General features: G+C 37.0%; 1 protein-coding gene across 5 annotated transcripts in view; it reads left to right on the top strand.

Annotated features, from left to right (window-relative positions):
- The window catches only part of KIF13B (kinesin family member 13B), a 190623-nt gene that overhangs the window by 13131 nt on the left and 157123 nt on the right, over positions 1-20369 (top strand). For all 5 annotated transcript variants that reach the window (XM_073232754.1, XM_037024548.2, XM_037024552.2 and 2 more), the window contains one exon: positions 4951-5044. In XM_073232754.1, the coding sequence (XP_073088855.1) occupies positions 4951-5044 (94 nt within the window). The remainder of the gene's footprint in view (positions 1-4950; positions 5045-20369) is intronic.

Below are 20369 nucleotides of genomic sequence, written 5' to 3'. Positions count from 1 at the left end.
AATTTTTTTTTACATTATTAAATGCTTGCCCCAATAAGTGTAGTTACTGTCAATATAGAAAGATATTACAGTATTATTGACTATATTCTCTATGCTGTACTTTCATCCCTGTGACTAATTTACATGATAATTGAGATTTTGTGTCTCTATCCCCCCCTTACCTGTTTCACCTGCCCTCCCCATGGTAACCACCAGTCTCTTCTCTTTGTGTCTATTTCCATTTGTTGGATGTTTTAAAATTCAGAGTAAATTTAAGACCTAGGTTTGTTACTGTTATTTAATCACTGCTTTGCTTCCTAAGCAGTATAGAGCAAGAAGTTTTTAATGGAGAAAGTATCATGTTAAAATCTTGTAGCAGTAAAATTTAATTCAACCAGCTAGTAATAATTGATGGTACACTAGTTCTAGCATTTTATATTAGAAAGTGTTTCTCTTAAAATCTCACTGTTTTTATTTGCTTGGTTGTGTGGCCTAGGTATTCCACCACCATACCCGTATTCTAAACAGTCTTATGAAAGCCTTTTCTTAATATCTACCCATCATCAGTCAACAGTCAGGTGGGAATTTTGTTTGCTAGAAACAGCTAATATGATGAAGGTAGTTGTTTATATTTTAAAAGTTACCTTTTGTGGGTGTTAGATGTAGGGACGTTTGTGAGTGTTGCAGTCTTTAGGGCAAAATGAGTTTAGATTGGATATATTAGTTATTAAGTGATTGTATTTTGTAAGATTTTCCAGGGATTGGTTCCTTAATCATGCCATTTGATGCCTCCACATTATTAATTCTGTCTAATGGAGTTTTGAGATGGGGGAGAGAGGAGCTGTGAAAAGGATAGGGGAAAAGCATACAGATATTGAAGAAAAGTGGATCCCTTCTCAATCCACGATTATTTGAAATGAAGCCTGGACAGTTAGGAAAATACTTGATCTGCAGTTTTTCAGGCATGCATTCTAGATGTATCCTTCTGCATGCAGAACTGTACATGCAACTCCTCTGCACAGACCAAACTTTCTTGCAAGAAACTAATAACTAACTTTGTGGTAGGCAGTGAGATCGTAGATTCTGAGTCACAGTACAGTTTCCTGAGAGTTGATAGTAGTGTAGACTTTGAGCTCAGGACCTCTTAAGGAAAGGAAGAATGGCAATTGCAAATTTGAAAAATCTTTGCAGTGAGGATGAGATTTCCTTGCAGCATTTCTGTGACAGTCTAGAGTTAATTTTAACACAAAGCCTTAAAAACAAATTTCAGTACTAGTTGACCACAGTGAGTGACCTTTGGCCTTTCTGGGCTTCGTCTTCCCCACCAAGGTAAACAGCTCTACAACTTTCCTCTGATAAAGTTCCCTTTGCCTGAAAAATGCATTGGCTGAAAGAAAGACCACTGCATTTTTTGTATTTGTTGAATATAACTTTAAGAACAAATACGAAATCACTGATATGAGAAAAGTTAAGTTGTGGCAGTTACAGGAAGTGAATGTATCTGGTTTTTTTTGTTGTTTTTTTTTTTGTATTTTGTCCCAGTTATATAAGTTGAAACGGTAAAAAGAGCTTACCTTTCCTGGCAGTGGAAATACTCTTAAGTTATAATGAGTATGACATGGACGTTTGGCCAGGTTCTTTGGGGAGTACAGGGTAGCTCCTTGTAGTGCACCTCCTTTCCTTAGAGCTTACCCTTTGGTAGTGGAAATGAGACAAACAGAAAGAGTTTCATACTTTCGGTCAGAAAAATATAAGAATGTAAAAATAGGAGACCATAAACATGACATGGCCTATCCTTAAAAAAAATAACTTTACTGAGATACAATTCACAGGTAGTACCATTCAACCAATTCAGTGGTTTTTACTAAACTCACAAGAGTTGTACAACTATAATCACTTTCTAGTACATCTTTGTACCCCCAAAAGAAAACCGTACTCATGTACAGCGTGGTGACTGCAATCAATAATACTGCATTACTTATTTGAAAGTTGCTGAGAGAGTAGATCTTAAAAGTTCTCATTACAAGAAGAATTTTGTAACTATGTATGGTAATAGATGTTAAGTAGACTTATTTGTGGTGATCATTTCACAGTACATACAAATGTTGAATCATGTTGTATACCTGAAAATAATATAATGTTACATGTCAGTCAGTTATACCTATATTTAAAAAAAAAAAGAAAACCAAACCCATTAGCAGTGACTCCCTAGGTAGTAACTAGTCTGTTTCCTGTTTGCCTCTTCTGTCTTCTGGACATTTCAAATAAATGAAATCATATAATATGTGGTCCTTTGTTAACGGTTTCTTTCACGTCCCCCAAGCTTCGACCATGTTGTAGTATACATCAGTTCCTTATTCCTTTTAATGGCTAAGTGATGTTCCATTTTATGAATATACCACTTTTATCCATTCATTCATTAATGGACATTTGGATTGTTTCTACTTTTTTGCCATTATGAATAACCATATAATAGTGCTATGAACATTCATGTACATGCTTTTGTGCGGACCTGTGTTGTCATTTTTTTCATGGGTGTATATCTAAGAGAGGATTGCTGGGTCATAGGCTATCTCTATGTTTAACCTTTTGAAGAACTGCCAGACTATTTTCAAGAATAACCATCATTTTACATTCCCATCAGTAATGTAGGAGGGTTCCAGTTTCTCCACATCCTCACCAACACTTGTTATTATTGTCTGTCACTTTGATTATAATAATGCTAGTGAGTATGCAGTGGTATCTCATTGCTCTGATTTGCATTTCCCCAATGGCTTATGATGTTGAGCATCTTTTCCTCTGTTTGTTGACCATTTTGTGTTTTTTTTGGAGAAATGTCTATTCAACTCCTTTGCCCGTTTAAAAATTGGATTATTTGTCTTTTTATTATTGAGTTGTAAGAGTTCTTTGTATTTTCTGATCCAAGTCCCTTATTAGAAAACAACTTAGAAATTTTTTTGATTCTGTGTGTTATCTTTTTTAATTGAAATATTGTTGGTAAACAATATTATATTGATTTCAGATGTACGGCATAGTGATTTGAAAATTATATACATTACTAAATGCTTACTGTGATAAGTATGGTTGTCTGTTAACATAACAAAGATATGACAATATTATTGACTGTTTCCTGTGTTACACCTTTTTCCCTATGACTAATTTATTTTATAATTGAATGTTTGTACCTGTGTCTCCTTTACCTATTTCATCCATCTCCCCAGTCCCCTAAGTCCCCTAAGGCAACCACCAGTATGTACTCTGTGTTTATGAGTCTATTTCTGTTTTGTATTTTAGAGTCTACATATAAGTGAAATCATATGGTATTTGTCTTTCTCTGCCTGACTCATTTCACTGAGCATAATATCTTCAAGGTCCATCTATGTCACAGATAGCAAAATTTCATTCTTTTTCATGGCTGAGTAATATTCCATTGTATATATGTATCACATCTTTTTATCCATTCATCTATTGATGAACACTTAGCTTGCTTTCATATCTTGGCTATTATGAATAATGTGATAAATACAGACTGCCTATATCTTTTCAAATTAGTGACTTTGGTTCTTTGGGTAAATTCCTAGAAGTGGAATTACTAGGTCATATGGTATTTCTATTTTTAGTTTTTAGAGGAACCTTTGTGCTGCTGTCCATAGTAGCTGCATGAATTTACATTCTGTGATTTGTATTTTTACTCTTTTGGTGGTGTCCTTTGAAGCACAAATGTTTTTCAATTTAATGAGGTTCAATTTATCTATTTTTTCTTTTGGTGCTTGTACTTTTGGTATCGAAGAAATCATTGGCTACCCCAGAGTCAAGCGGATTTACCTTTATGTTTTCTTCTAAGAGTTTTACAGTTTTAGCTCTTACACATTTATCTTTTGGAGTTAATTTTGTGTATGGAGTTCATCCTCTTGCATGTGGGTATGTAATTGTCCTGGCACCATTTGTTGACTAGTTTTCCAGTTGGATTGTCTTGACACCATTGTCAAAATCATTTGGCCTTAAATGTAGCAACGTATTTCTGGACTCTCTCTTCCGTTGATCTATTATATACCTGTCTTTCTATCCCTATAGCAGTACCGCACTGTCTTGAAGTGGTAAGTTTGAAACTAGTGAGTGTAGTCATTCTGCTTTGTTCTTTTTCATGACTCTTTTGGCTATTCTTGGTATCACAATTTTAGAATCAGCTTGTTAATTTTTGTAAAAAAAAAAAAAGAAAAAAGGTGATTCAGATTTTGATAGGGATTGCCTTGAAACTTGTAGACTAATTTGGGGAGTGTCACCATCTTAATGGTATTAAGTCTTTCAATTTATGAATATAGGTAACTTTCCATTTATTTAACTCTAATTTCTTTTAATGATGTCTTGTACTTCTTTTAAATTTATTCTTACTGAAAGCTCAGATGATGGTTAGCATTTTTAGAAATAAAGTATTTTTAAATTAAATAAAAATTTATTCTTAAGTATTTAAATCCTTTTGATGCTGTTATAAATGAAATTATTCTAACATCATTTCTGGGTTTTTCATTGCTGGTGTGCAGAAGCACAGCTGAGGTTTGTTTCCTACAACTTTGCAGAACTTGTTTATTCTAATAGTTTTTTAGTATGTAGATTTTCTATATACAAGATCATATCATCTGCAAATATAGTTGTATTTCTTTCTTTCCAATCTGGCTGCCTTTTGCTTGCTTATCTTGCCTAACTGCCCTCAGCTCCTAGTTGTAGTTGTAGTAGTAGACATTCTTGTCTTATTTCTGATGTGAAAAGGTAAGTACTTCAGCCTGTCACCATTAAGAATGATGTTAGTTGCAGGTTTTTGTAGATGTTCTTTATCAGGTTGAGGAAGTTCTCTCCAATCCTAGTTTGTTTGGTGTTTTTGTCACGGAAGAGTGTTGGGTTTTTATCAAATGCTTTTACTGAAATAAATTACTTTTAAAAATGACCATTTTTCCTTTTTTTTTCTATCTGCAGAAATTGACTTGCATACCAAATGTGTGGTGGATGTAGATGCAAACAAGGTTATTCTCAATCCTGTAAATACTAATCTTTCCAAAGGAGATGCCCGGTAAGTTAAGAAACAGTGTTATGATCGATGGATTTTTAAATGACTGGAAACAACAGTGGCTGCCAAGTTAGTCCAGCCTAGCATATATTGAATGCTTACTAGGTAGAGATGTTATTGTCAAGTCAGAGATGAAGTCTACGACGTGAAATAACAGAGTGCCAGGATGAGTGTTGTAGTTAGTGGTAGTGTTAAAAGCTCAGGGAAGTGGGCTTAGGTTACATGGGGAGTAACTGAGGAAGGCTTCCCCAAGGTGATGGTACTGGCTGGAGGATTAGATAAGATGTGAGTGGGAAGAAGTGGAGTAGAAGGGAAGGCTTTTAGGCTGCTTGCTCCTTAGCTTGGTTGCTTTATTTCTTCCAGTTCGACTCTGTCAGAGCCCATTTTACATGCTGTCTCCTTCCTCAAGGCATTTCTGTACCCTCAGTGGTTCCTTTTCTCTAAATCCCCGTGAGCAGTAGTCTGTGCTACCTAATTTAATTATTGCATATTGTTTTGGATTGTTAATGATAGAGGTACAGTAGATTTCAAGGCCCTGGAAGGAAGGGACTTTGTCAGGGACTGAGGATGAATACCGGGGCATCATTTCTGGATTTGGGTGATAGTAGGAACAAGAGGGAGGAGGGCAAGATGGTGTAAAGTGAATTTGGGGAAGAAGGAAGACATTAATTTGGTTTTTAACCGTAAGTGCAAGGAAATTAATTTAATCAAAGAAACCGGGATCAGATTACAGAAGACCTTGAAAGAGGATAAGGAAATTTGGTCTGTGTTTTTATGGATAAGGTGGCATCTTTGACAGTTTTTGAATATGGTGAGTAAGGAGGTGGATTTGGAAAAGCTGTCAGTTAGCAATGTAGAGAACAGGTTGAGGTGGGAGAGACTGGCTCCTTAGAGGGATCCACCATATCAGAGATGTTCTGTACTGACCCTGGAGGTGGCGAGGAGAGCTAGGAGACCCTGCCTGCCATAGCACTTTGCATAAAGCAGATACCTCTTAAGTACTTATTGAGACATTGTTGTATCTGGAAACGCACACACAGGGCACTCCATAAGTGTTCTTCAGAGCTGGGTTGAACTGAGTTGACAGAGCACTGGACTTAGAGTCAGAAAGTCTGAAATCAAATCTTTACTCAACTACATTATTGCATTTAGTTTTTTTTTACTTTCCTGAGCTTCATTTCATCTGTATGTCGGCCTCACTATTTCATGGTGGTGTTTTCTGAAGATCATATTAGTCATGTGTAATGTGCTTTGTACAGTGTTCTGTAAGTGTTCAGGTTTATTGCTGTTGATGTAGAGGTTTTCCTGAAACAGCTCTAGGGTGTGGGTACTATCAGATGTGCTATTGTGAGGGTGTGAATGTTGTAGACGGTCAGAAATGATGCTGGATTTTGAGTCTGCTAATTGAATGACCTTTTGTCCTGAATTTTAATTGAACTCATTACTTTTGGAAGCTGCTTATTGCTTTTAGAACTTTCAATCTGGAGACCATTGCTTTATTTGGAAATGTGGGAATGCATCTCTGTACAAAGTTGGAGGCAATACCCTATCGTGGAAACAGTGTGGCCTTTATATATGGGCTGACTTGGATTCAGATTCTGGCTTTGCCACTTGTTAGCATGGTTACCTCCCAGTGTTCCTTATTTATAAAGTGCTTTAATTTTCTGCTGCTGTGTAAGCAATTCCACAAAAGCTTAGTGGCTTAAAACAAGAGCAGTGATTTATTGTCTCATGACCTCTGTGTGTCAGGAATTCAGGCAGGGCACAGCAGGAATGGCTTGTTCCGTGCTGCCTGGGGCCTACCTGGAAGGCTGGAAGGCTGGGGACTGGAACGGTCTGGAGAAGGCTCAGTCACCCAGGTCTGGTAATTGATGCTGCTTCTTGGTAATGGATGTAGCTGGGGCTGTGGGTGGAACACCTACTCACGCTCCGGTGGCAGGTTCCAAGGGCAGGTGTCCTGAGAGAGTGAGAAAGCCCGGTAGAAGCAGTATTGCCCTTTACGTTCTGACCTTAGGAGCCACACAGTGTCACTTGTGTCACATTTTCTTGCTGAAGGCGGGTCTAAAGCTTTACATGGTTTCAAGAAGAGGAATCAGACTCAGCTCTCAATAGAGGAACTTCAGTGTCACCTGAGAAAAGCGTTTGGGAAGGGATAAGTTTTGTTGTGGCTGTCTTTGGAAAACATAATCCGCCACAAGTGTGTGATAGTACCTATCTGATAAGGTTGTTGCGAGAGTGAAATCAGCACAGGGAAGCTCAGAAATACGTATTCTTTCCTTTTAAAATCTTCAAACTTCAGGGATTTGTGAAAGAATTAAATAGCACTTTTTGATTCCATAGGCTATTTGGATGTCTCTTTTTTTCCATATGCTGAAAATACGTACTGCGTATTGTTCAGTGCTATAGGGTGCTTGCTGTCTGATAAGAAATTTTTAAAAATGAAACTACCAATAAGGTTGTTGTGTAATGATTTTTGATGAAGTAAAGTTAAAAAGCACAGCTCTTAAAAAAGCAGCTTTTTATTTAAGTATGTAATATACATCCAGGAAAGTATATATAGCTTGATGAATTTTCATAAGCTTAAGTGGCATCCAGATAAAAAACAAGGACGTTACTAATATGACAAAAGATAACCTCATGTGAATTGCTTTTTCTTTTAACATATGAGGTTGAAAAGAGAAAATAGAAATTTTGGAATGTAGCAGTCCAGTGGTATATGTTGACTTCATTAAATTTGAGGAAAAATTGAACGGAAAGCACACATTAAAAGCTATTTTATATGATATGAGGGTAATTACAGTCTAGCTTGTAGAATGACTAATCCATAAAACAAGCTGTGGTTTACAGGAGCTGTATTTGTAATTAGAGAACCAGGAATTTGGAATTAATAATGTAAGTGATCGAGGCAGTTCAAATCACTAGTCAGAAAGGCTCAAATTAATATTTTTCCTTTAAAAGCTACTTATCCTTGCTTTTAGAATAATATTTAATTCTGTTAATCTAAAACGGACTAATTTTATATGTATACTTAACAACTCAAGTTAGTATATTTTGAAAGTAAACATACAAACATTTTAAAACAATGATTTGTATATTTTTCTGGTTAATTTTGCATTAACTTCTGAAAGCTTCATGATTTGATATTTGTGCTTTATTTAAACTGATAAAAGCCATGGTTGTTTGAATGGCTAAACCATTTCCAGTTTAACAGGCTAATCATGGTGAACATGATTTGAGGAACATTTTTACTGTACTGTATATGAAATTTCAAAGCTGTTTTGAAAAATAAGATGCTTGAAATTCAGAAAATTAGTGACACCAGAGATTAAATTGCTAGCAAGTGATTAAGAGCGCTGATTTTGGAGACGGATATCTTGGATTGAATCTCAGCTCAACAATTTAACATGTACAATAAGAGGCAAGTTACTTAATTGCCCTCCGTCTCAGTTTATTCATCTGTAAAGGGGAGATTACTATAGAGGATTAAATGAGTTAAAATTTGTAAAATGGCAGTGCCTGGTGTACAATAAACCTTACATAAATGTTAGCTATTGCTTTGAGTAGTACTGTTATGGTTGTTACTGTGAGGTTGTAACCCATGGGATGTTTAATGAGCTATGAATTCATGAAGGAAAATTTTTTTTAAGATCAAAATATATTCAATTCAATACTTGCCGGTCAAGAAATTACCATGTTCTGTAAAAATCTCAGTTTTGCAAAGTCAGAAATTTTATTTGATCTAGTTTGCCCAAAGTTGATGGGGCTCCTAGGGACTAACATGCCATCTATTAGAGAGACAGGACCCCTAATTTTTTGTTTACAGTGAATAAAATATTAATCCCTGCCATCCAGCTTCTCCTCCTTAGTGTCAGCTTGGGAAACCAGATCAAAACATTGCTTGTGAACATAATGAAGGTATGTTTTATTCAATATGGAAAAGATTAAGGACAAGTGATTTCTGTTCTACACACTATTTGAACATTCTAGGGACTGAAATGCTTATATACACCAACTTAGTCTTTTTCTTATATGTGTACTACTGGGTACACACTGATGGATTTGCTCTATTTATTTTCTCATGCAGGGCCACACTGCTACTACTAGTACAGTGAGCTGTCTCTAGAATTACCTTTTTGCCTTGAATCAACTTAGCTCTCTAGATTGGTCTTTGGGGTTTTCCAAGTCTTTATTAGCAACATATTTACATGGCATCTTTTAGGGCTAATAAATGAACAATTTGTTATCTATTCTTAGTAGATTTTTACAAGTGTAATTCTCAGCATTTAGTTCTTAGCATTTAGGAGCACTTTAAGTCCCTTTGTAACTAGTTATAGTAATACTGTGATGTAGAAGAGTCCCCTTTTAAACAATGAAATAAATCTTTAAGCTTAGTTTGTTTGAAGTATATCTTAAAAGTTACTAAACTTTCATCCTGTAATAAATGTTAATGTTGGTTAGCCTGTTATCATGATAGGACCAAATAGTTTCGGAGGCTAAGTTTTATCTTTGCCTTCACCTGATTCCCAGCTTTACCCGCCAAACAGGCCTATCCTGCTAACTCTGGCTGATAAGTTAATTACACTGATGTTTTTTGAAAGAGAGTAAGGTTTGCGTTTAAGAGTGGCAACCTCCACTTTATGAAGAGTTGTGTTCTAAAAGTTACGTATAGGGGAGTTTGCAAGTGGGAATGCATTCGCCCATAGGAAATGACAGCCGTGTCTAGTAAAAAATGCTGTTCTGTTAAAAAAGTGAGTAGTTTGGCCCACAGCTCAGACAGTCACACTTTCTGGATTTTGGTATGCTACTGAAGTGCTTCATAGTTACTTCCAATTTTTGCACATAATATTAGAAAGATGTGTACTCAAGAGTCAAGGTTGAAGAATATTAATTATTTTTACTCTTTATTGAGCATATTCTGAAGGGAAGAAAGTTTTTCTTGGCTGCGGTTCTGTGGCGATGAAGAGTCAGTGACTGCCCGTAGCTAGTGCGGTTCAGAGAGCCAGAGGTGAGGCAGTTCTACCTGCCATATTTTTGCTCATCAGGGCTAATATCAGCACACTGAAAAAGGAAGGTGTCTTCATGCTATAGTTCTTACTTCAAGACCCACTGAAAAGTTCTCGGGGAACCCCCAGGAGTCCTCAGACCACAATTTGAGAACCAAATTGAAGGATTAATCTAACTCTCTAGGAGATGAATGGATGTCTTTGGTTTGTTTAGTTTTACACTCTAGCTGACTCTTGAACAGAGAACACTGGTTCTCTGGCATTTTGTGGCATGACCTGCTCTTAAGTAAATGTGGCAGAGACCCTCCAGCATGGATGGAATTAGCCAGAGGTGGCACAGAGAGGCAGAAACTTTTCTTGTTTCTTGGGGCTTGGGGCACAAATGCAGTTGAAAATCCATGTGTAACTCCGATTCCCCAAAACTCTGACTCCCCAAAAAACTGCCAATAGCCTACTGTTGACCAGAGAAGCCTTACTGGTAACATAAACAGTTGATTAGTGCATATTTTGTATGTCATATATTTTTTATATACTGTATTCTTACAATAAAGTAAGTTACAGGAAGTGTTTTTTCAAATTGTCACAAATCTACAAAAAATTTTCCAGTGTACTTATTGAAAAAGATCTACGTGTAAGTGGACCCACACAGTTCAAACCTGTGTTGTTAAAGGGTCAACTGTACTCTTATTGATCTATAATATATACTATATATATATATATAGTATAATTCACCCTTTAAAGTGAACAATTCAATAGTTTTTATTATATTGACTGAATGGTGCAGCCAGCACCATTACCTAATTTTATGACATTTTTGTCACCCTGTGACAAATCTACTTTCTGACTGAAGATTTGAGATTTACCTTTCCTAGACATTTCCCAGAAATGAAATCATACAATGTGTGGTCTTCTGTGATTGGCTTCTTTTTTTATTCTTAATTTTATTTATTTATTTATTTGTTTGTTTTATTGAAGTATCAATGATATACAATCTTATGTTGGTCTCAGATATACAACACAGTGGTTCAGCAGTTACCCATATGAAGTCCTCACCCCCAGTAGTGTGGTTGCTATCTGTCAACAAAGAAAGATGTTACAGAACCATTGGCTGTATTCTGTGTGCTGTACTACCATCCCCATGACCAATTTATATTATGATTGAGAGTTTTTTTGAGTGATTGGCTTCTTTCACTTGGCAGGTTTTGGAGGTTTTCCACATTGTGGCATTTGGCAACATTTCATTCCTTCAGTGGATGGATATTTGGGTTGTTTCCACTCTTTGGTTACTGTGAATAATGCTTGTGTGAGCATCTGTGTACAAGTCTGTGTGGACATATGTTGTCATTTCTCTAAGGTAGATATCTAGGATTGGGATTACTGGGTCATGTGGTAACTCTGTGCTTAACATTTTGAGGAATTTCCCAACTGTTCCAAAGTGGCTGCACTGTTTTATATTCCCACCAGCAGTGTATGAGGATTCCAATGTCTTTGGCTTTTACGGAACTCTCATTTACTGTAAGAAAAATGGTGGTGACTCCGGCTCATTGGAAAGTGCATACCCTGCCTGAAGGCATTCAAATTACAAGTAAAAAGCAAAACAAAACATTGTGCTGTCCAAACAAAACAGGTCTTGGCCAGGGTCAGCCCTTGCCTACTGATTTGGAACACCACGTCCTAGTGTACTTTTCCACTGAGCCCTATGCTTCTTGAGAGGTTTTAAAAAATAGAACAAAATTTTAAAAGTATAGAATACTAAAGGTTTAAACAATAAACCACTTTCATGTACCTGTCACTCAGTTTATCAAATCATCACCAATCTAATTCAAGCCTTCTGTGAACTGCTTCCCAATTTTAACCTGTTTCCTCCCCCCCGCAGTTAGCCAGTTTCCTGAATTTGGTTTTTTATTTTTCCCTTAAATTTCCTTACATATTCACTATGTATATTTGTAAACTGTTTGCACAGTGTTACATGTACACTGATACCTTTTTCTAGTTAAAAGGTCAGATAGATTTGTGACTTAAAAAGATTGACTACTCATAAAGCATAATGACTGATTTTTAAAGTAAAAAAAAAAATTGTGTTAAAAGAACTAAAAATATTGTAAGTTTATCTTGGGAAGGAAAGCTGAAAGTTGGTATTTTACCAAATACCTTGTTCCTTCTTTTTTCCTTTAAAAGAGGCAAAACAAAAGCTTTTCCCGCCTCATCTCTTATCTGTGGTGAATTCCAAGCAAGAGGGGCAGTGAGAGTCGTTTAGTGTCCGTTCAGCGCTCTAAAGAGGCTGGGGCAGCGAGCTGCGCCTGTCGGGAGGTGCTGCGCCGAACACCAGACTGAGGCCTGGGTGAGAGGGAAGGAAGTCCTCAGTACAGATTGCACGTTGCAGTCCCTCGGTCCATGAATCCATTTTCATCTTAAGTCCTGTGTTTTCTATCCTGTGTGTGTATGTGTGTGTTTGGGTGTTAATACTAAAGTGTTAATACATTAACTTCAGTTTTTCTTACAATTCTTTAGTAACCTGCCCCCCAACCAAGTGTAAGATTTTTAAGACCAGAATTTTCTGAAGCAGAAAACATTTGGAGGCCTAGACTTAAAGATCTTAATGAACCTGAACACTGGTTCTCTGGCATTTTGTGGCATGACCTGCTCTTAAGTAAATGTGGCAGAGACCCTCCAGCATGGATGGAATTAGCCAGAGGTGGCACAGAGAGGCAGAAACTTTTCTTGTTTTGTAGTAAATCTGTGGTGCTTCCCTCCCCTTCCTGTTTGGTCATGTTTAACCTAAATGCTTAATTGATGGCATGAAGGTGATAACTGGCAGCCGAGTGAGCATAGTGTCTGAGGTGTTGACCTCAGTCAGCACTGGCTGGTTGGTGATGTCACAAAAAATCTTTTTATTCCTTCTGATTTTTACTAGATACCAGTTTAGTCAAGATTGTTAGATAAATAATGATTATGTATTATGAGCAGAGCATACCCAGTCCTCCTTTAGGGGTTCAGAGTACTTTGATCCTCGTAGATGAGTGAATACCTGCAGCATGTATGTATGTGTGTGTAATTGCATATATGCAGGATTAAGTGGGGCTGACCCACGCACGTATATTTCTTTTGCAGATGCACTAAGTCAGGTTACCTAGGGGAAGGCCTTAATGCCAGTATCACTTTGAAAAAGGAGTCATTTTCAGACTAATTCCTTGTTAGTGGAAGGAGTCCTTAGGTCATACTAAATAATAACTTTTCTCTATTGCTGTATGGATGCTAATTTAAGTACAAATTTTAATTGAAGGAAGTCATGCAAATGTAATTATGGTATGTACAATAGACCTGTTTCTTCTCTCTCTGCTGTGAAATGACTAGAGTGAGGCTAATAATTCTGCCCAAATAGAATTTATTCCTCTGGAGAACAGTATGTGGTATGTTTTAATTTCATAAAGAGGCTATTCCTAGGGGAGGCTGTCCACCCTGATTATGTCAGAGTAAAGTGGAGAGAGCATTGTGCCATGTACTCAGAAATATTAGATGATTCCCCCTTCTTAAAAAAAATACTGTGACTATTGAATGTATAGTATAAATTATTTACTACTTTTGAATATAGTTGTGAAAATTAATCAGGGAGACACTTGAAAGCTGTAATAAAATATATATGGCTGAATTCATATTGTTGCATAGATAATAGTAGCAGTATATAATCTAATAGCAGTAAATAGAGATTTTTTGAAGTCTTTACCAGTAAAGGATAGTAGGTTGCTAGCTAGAAGGTTGACAGCTGAATAGTAAACCTGCCTGAACAAAAATGAGACTGTTACAGTAGAATGTGTGATATTTTAGCATTGTCATTGGATATATAAACATTGTCTCATTATTGCTTTTATCAGTACAGCAGTAAGAAGGAATCAACTTATTTTTAATACCAGAAAAGAGAGTCTCTTTATCACCGTGCTTGAAATACTACTGATGTGAGATTCAGGGTTATGTGTGTATGGTCCATAACTAGATTAAGTAAGTTATAGCTAATAGGAATTAAATGTTTTGGATTTCCCCAGAATTCTGGATTCAGCATAAAAGTATCAGTTAGTGCATGATATACTAGATAAGGCATCTAATTAGGAGGCTTTTCAGATTTGTCTTTATTTTCCAGCACTTTCTGTTTAAGGGCTTTTTGTCTTAGTCTTTAGTGTAGGAGTTGTGCCAATATAAACCAGATATAAAAATCTTGTGTCTTAAAGATGGGGTAGCAGTCCTCCGTGAGGACATGTCAGATGAGAAAGCAGGCCAACCCCTGGAGTTGCTGTATCTCAGAGCCCTAGGAAGCTTTAATCCATTCAACAGCTGGACATCAACCCTTTGGCAAGTATCTGTCTAAGAGTTAGGATAATCTTTATTAACCTTAGTTCTATTAAATTGTAGTTAAATTTTTTTAGCATGCAGTGTCTATAAACATACTAGTTAAACAAAGCTAAACAAAACTGAAAAGAAAGAGAAGTTGAATTATTCTCTTGTGGACTTTGTTAGGTTAGATTTTTGTAGACTCAGGTTGGAAATGATTCTGTTTAATTCTGAGCATTGTGCTTTTTCTTATGAGAGTGGTACTTAGCTAAAGTGAAAAATGATTTCTTTTACAAATTGGTAGTTAGGATTCTGGAGCCCTTTAAACTTCTTCCTTAGAGTTTGTTAAATAAGTAACGTATATGACAATGAATTTCATTTTTGCTTCGCTTTTACCAAACATAATTTACGTATACTTAATAATTAAAAAAAACATATAGAATGTGTAATGAGAGTAATAAATTTTTCTCTTCATGTTTTGACCCATCTATAACACAAATCAATAATCCTTTTATTGTACTGTTACTGAAATAGAATTTACACAAAGATCCTTGCATAGGTAGAAATTGTATTTGCCATTTAATCGTGAAAAATTTTTGTTACAGAGAATTTAAAAGACACACCAAAGTAGAACAGTATAGTGAACCCCCATGTGCCTGTCACTGAGCCCCCAAAACTATTAGCCCAGGCTTATGGTGTCCTAGTTAAATCTTCAACTGTTCCTCTTTCCCAGATCACTTTGAGGTAAATCCCATTTTACGACAAAATATTTTAATATTTTTATTGTAACTACAATACCACTCTTATACCTAAAAAACCAACAATAGTCATGTTACAGTGTCAGATTTTCAGTGTTCACATATCCAATTGTCCTTTACATTTTTCCCCCAAACTCTGTTTTGAATAGCACCCAAATAAGGTTTACACATTGTGATTAGAGAATGTCTTTCAGTTTATTGGTTCTTTGGTTGTTGAAGAAACTGGATCGTTTGCTCTGTAGATGGATTAATATGTGAATTCATTACAGAGGATGTATTATCCTTATTTAGTCAGATATCAGATCTTGCTGACTTTTCTTGTGAATATTTTTATCCCGGCATTCCTTTCCATTCTCTCCAACATGACCCTAGTTAAGGTCCATAATTGCCTTACATTTAGATTACATCCAGCCTTCTAAGTGGTTTCTACTTTATACTTATTACAAATAATTATATTACTAATGTCTTTATCTTTCAATATCAATTTAAAATAAATTTTTCTATATCTAATAAGATCATATTGACATTTTCACTGGAATCATTTTTAATATGCAGGTCAATTTGGGGAACACTGATATTTTTGCTATGTTATGTATTCTAATGAAAGAACATGGTATGTCTCTAGGTCTTTGATATTTTTATAATTTTGTAATTTTCAGCATTCATATTTTGCATATGTTTTCTTAGAGTCTTTTATATCTTGGTGTTTCATACTAAAAGTTTATTGAGATATGATTCATATCTCATACAATTCATTCATTTACATTGCACAATTCAATATTTTAAATATATTTGTAAGATTCTAAGTGGTTTCTAGAATGCACTAATACCAGACTGATCTTTTGAGCCTGCTCCTACTTCCAATAATTTGGCTTTTGAATTGCGAGTGTTAGTTATTTCTACTAATTAAGAAATGTCACTGCCTAGGTGACATCTTGTATCCCTTTTCCTGCCCTGTTTAGTAATGCTTGCACTGCTCATCTTTTTCCTATGTTTTTGAACACCCCCCCTCCACTTCCTGCATTACACTGTGGCTGCTTAGAAGCCGAGACCCTTCTTACTCTTTGTGTCTCTTACAGTGCTTCGCAAGTAGAAGGTGCTCGTAAATGTCTCATGGTTGATTTCAGCTGTTGTATTAGTGCTTGTTCTCAAGGGCCACCGTTCTGAGATTGGCCCCACTGAGTAGTGGGGAGTCAGGTTTTGTGAGGCGAGTCTCTCAGGACATGGTAGAGCCTGAGGCGCCGTCTCCGTCCACTCCGTGCGGAATGCGGTTGTGTGGTGGGTGATTGAGACCCTTGTCCGCAGACACAGTCTCTTGTTGAGTCCCAGAGCACCACAGCTTTTGTTTTACCTTTGTTTCAAAGCTGTTTAATTGATTATAGTTTAAGTTTGCTGTTTCCTAGTGATTTAATATTAGGATCATACCACAAGATGTTTCCTTTGGGAAGAATTTCCTGAAGAGTAAATAATTCTGTGTGTAATACATAGAATAGATGGTGCCAGATGGGGTACCATAGGCCACATTTACCCATAGATGTGTGTGTTTGGCCTGCAGTTTCAATATTTAAAAATCAGGGCATTTCATATAAAAATGCAGGTTTGCAGTTTTTCTTAAACAACCCCCAAATCTGGCAACACTGTGCTTGCTGCCTCCTTTGACAAGGTCATGACTCTTCAGATTGGCAGCTGGTTGATTCCCACATTCGCTATTTGCCCGGCCCCTGTGAACCTTTCTGGTTACAACCCTCGGTATACATTCTTACCAGCTTCAGTCGCAAAGTATGTCATTCCCTGACCTTGGCCCTGGGTTTTGAGGCACACATTACTTTTTGAGGCTATCAACTTCTTCACTCTGATTATGTTATGTTATAAATTTTTCACTAGGTTATTAAGTTTAGCCATGTGAATTCCGTACTTGCTGACATGACTTTATAAATTGTAAGTGTTCAACTCAATGCATTATGTTAATTTGAGAAGATGTAAAACAATGCTACTTACTCTTCACTGTATATATTAATATTTATATATTTTTGTTTTGGAGAATAGTGTTATTTTCCTTAAAAATGTTTTTATATTACCATGTTATCTTGATATTTTTAAGTGAATTAATAAAATATTTTTGTTTCTTAGCTTTAATTCTCATTCAAAAACATTTCCATAGACTATAATCCATATGGAAAAAAGCTCTTGAGGGGCCTCAGGAGTATTTAAGGGTGTAAGGGAGTCCTGATACCAGACAGTTTGACAGTCTCTGATCTTAAAGGATGATGCGTTAGCCCAGTTAACTAAAATTGTCCGAGGTACTCACCAAAATTTTAGGATATTATCTTTTTTCCCCTTAGAAGCAATGTCATACAAATGGGTAAATCGTATCTAAGTCCCTGCAAAAGCCTTTTTAACCTGTGGTTTTTCTGAAGTGTATGTAGCACTATTTAACTAAGACATTTTGAGCAAATAATTCTGATTCAGAGTTCTAACTTAGAATGCCAAGAAATTTAACCTTCTACCTTTTGGGTGGAGGGCTGGCATTTCCCTGGTTCTAAATCTTTCCAATTGTTCTCTTGTTCTTGGTAGAGAGAGTTTCTTGGGTAAACAGTGGGAAGAGGATTTAAGAACTGAGATGGAATATTTTGTTGTGATTTCGGAGTTTTGGGGGTTTTCAAATGTGATTCAGATTCCAACAGGGTGGAGAAGTTGTGGAGAAGAAAATGGGCTTCCTTGAAGACTAGAGGAGGATGAAATGATCCTGTCTCCTTCCCTTTGAGGAGCGGGCAGCCTGAAAAGAAGGTGCCAGGCCACAAATTCCTGAAGTCTTTCCCTTCCACCCACCAGTCACCCATTGCTGTGCCCAGCAGGGGAGCAAGGAGGGAATCTCCTTACATTGTCCCATCGTTATAGAGTCCTCACCTTATATCCCTGGAATAATAGAACAGTTCAAGGAAGATGTGGTGGCCAAGAGGAAGTCTTGCTTCTGCTGTGCTGAGATAGAAAGGGAGGTAGACTGTACAGAGAGAAAGTCCCAGCAGCCGTAGCGAGGGCAGGGAGTTCCCAGGCCAGTTCAGTCGGGCAGCTGTCCGAATAGGACAGTATGTATCGGCAGGAGACACATGTCTTTATATTCTTTAGTTCCAAGTACCTGTCTTGTCTGCAGCTATTTTGTAGATCATCTTTGGGTTAGGAATTGAACCCTATCTAATTATCCTTATAGTTCAAAGGGTTTAGAGGTATAGATTATCTGTATGTGTTAGTATCTAACATAGAGTTAGGCACAGGTGGTCATGCAATACTTTTAGATTAGATTGAAAAGCATCACTTATATTGTCCTACTACCCTAGAACGAGAGTGGAAAGTCCTCAGCATACATCTTATAAAATTTCCTTCATGACGCAGAACTGGGGCAGGCTCTGGACATCCTGCTGGATATGTGTGGAGAAGACAACGCTAGACGTTACTTTAACTGTAGAGTTGATTATGGGGGGACTCTGCCTGCAGGGCAGGTGCCCAGGAAGGGCCGGCCGGCTCCGGCGGCTCTCCTGGGCTCCACTGCACCTTGCAGAAGGAGCTCCTCTGGGCAGGTCTGTTCTTCAGAGAGTGGGTCATGTGAGGTTCCTGTGTCACCCAGGGCATTAAAGGCGACAGAAAAGACAATTAAAATTGACCTCATGAAAAAGCAAGAACCTTTGATAAATCTAAGTTTTTCTTACTGTCAATAAGATAGAAGTATTTGTAAATTTTTATGTCAAAATATTTTACAGTAATTTAACAAAAAATTTTTAAGATATTCTAAGTAAAAAATCAGATAACTAAAAATTTCAGATGTCAGCAGAATGTAGTTGCTCTGAGGGAGAAAAAGAGGGAGTCCTAATTTTATTTTTATTTTTACTCAGAAGTATAGTATTTCAAGTTTCAAGATATGCTAGTTTTTTACATAGCTGGAAACTTAACAGATTCCTCAAAAGCTGAATTTGTGATGCAGAAGCAGTTCTGATTGGAGTTTTTTGTTTTGAAAACTGGGATTTATATAGCAGTTTTATGCAGCAGAGCATATATGCCTCAGTCTCGATTAAGACAAACTTTTTCCCTTTAATTTTTAGATGATATAAACATTTACAAAATTATCAAGTATTTTAAAAAATAAATTTTACCCTATGAAATGAAACCATCATAATCTGTGCATAGTAGCCACTGTTCTTGTAATTGTACTTTCTTATTTTGTTTGACTTGTATATTCCCCTTTGTAGAAAATTGAGTGACTCGATATCTTGGTCATATGCAAAAATAAACTTCTTACTCAACTTTATTCTCATCAAATGTTACCACAGCAGAAACCCCATGTGTAAGCAAGATCTTTCTTCAGTTATCACTCCCACTTAGTCACTACTCCAGTCATAGCCACCCTTGCGAGCTGCTATACTCTTTGGGAGATTGGAAACTGCAATATAGTGGGTGGAAGGAGACATTGTATACAATATGGTACTGTGTCTCATTAGTTATTCTAATTAGGTTATATAAGCAATACAGGAAAAACCTGTGTGTGAAAGATTTATAAGGACTGAACCCATTTATTTATTTTGATGCTAGCCTTTATCCACTTCCATGAGGAAGGATGCTTAGAAATGGGAAACTGGGGCAGAGGCTGTCTTCAAAGTCCTGCTTTGGCACTGAACTGAGATTCTGGGCCCTGCCATGCCCATGGGCTTCACTTGGCCCTCCTGCCTCCGGTTTCATCTTATCCCCATCTCAGACAGCGCTTACGTGCCACTTCAGGTCCTCTTGTTCTCACTCTCCCCAGAGCCTTTGATCACTTTTCAGCACTGGCTGCTGGCAGCTCACACTGGACCCTGACCCACCTCACGTGCACATAATCTGACACCTCATGCCTTGCTCTGCTCCCCCTCTTCCCGGAGGCTGTGCTCCATGATAAGCCTGAGGCTTTGCTTCCTGAGCAGACCACGCTGAGAACATTCCTTTGGTATGCCCTCGGTCTGTATACGGATGGGTTCTCTTGCTGGTGTATTAAAATGTCAGTTGATCCGTCTTACTTTAGCCTGACCTGGTACTGATAATAAAAACCTGAACTTAAAAATTAGGAAGATGGTTTTTTTTTTTCACTGAGTGGATTAATTTTTAAATTTATCAACCTCATAAGCATCACAAAGGATATAGGATTGGGATGCTGTCAGTGGTGTTTAACCATCTTAATTGCTTGTAAGGATAGGAAAAGGCAAGGGTTGGTTGAAGGGC

The sequence above is a fragment of the Manis javanica genome, chromosome 3 (genome assembly GCF_040802235.1).
Source record: "Manis javanica isolate MJ-LG chromosome 3, MJ_LKY, whole genome shotgun sequence".
Taxonomy (NCBI): domain Eukaryota; kingdom Metazoa; phylum Chordata; class Mammalia; order Pholidota; family Manidae; genus Manis; species Manis javanica.
Note: the sequence above shows the minus strand (reverse complement) of the source record. Positions and strands in the feature narration are given on the sequence as shown.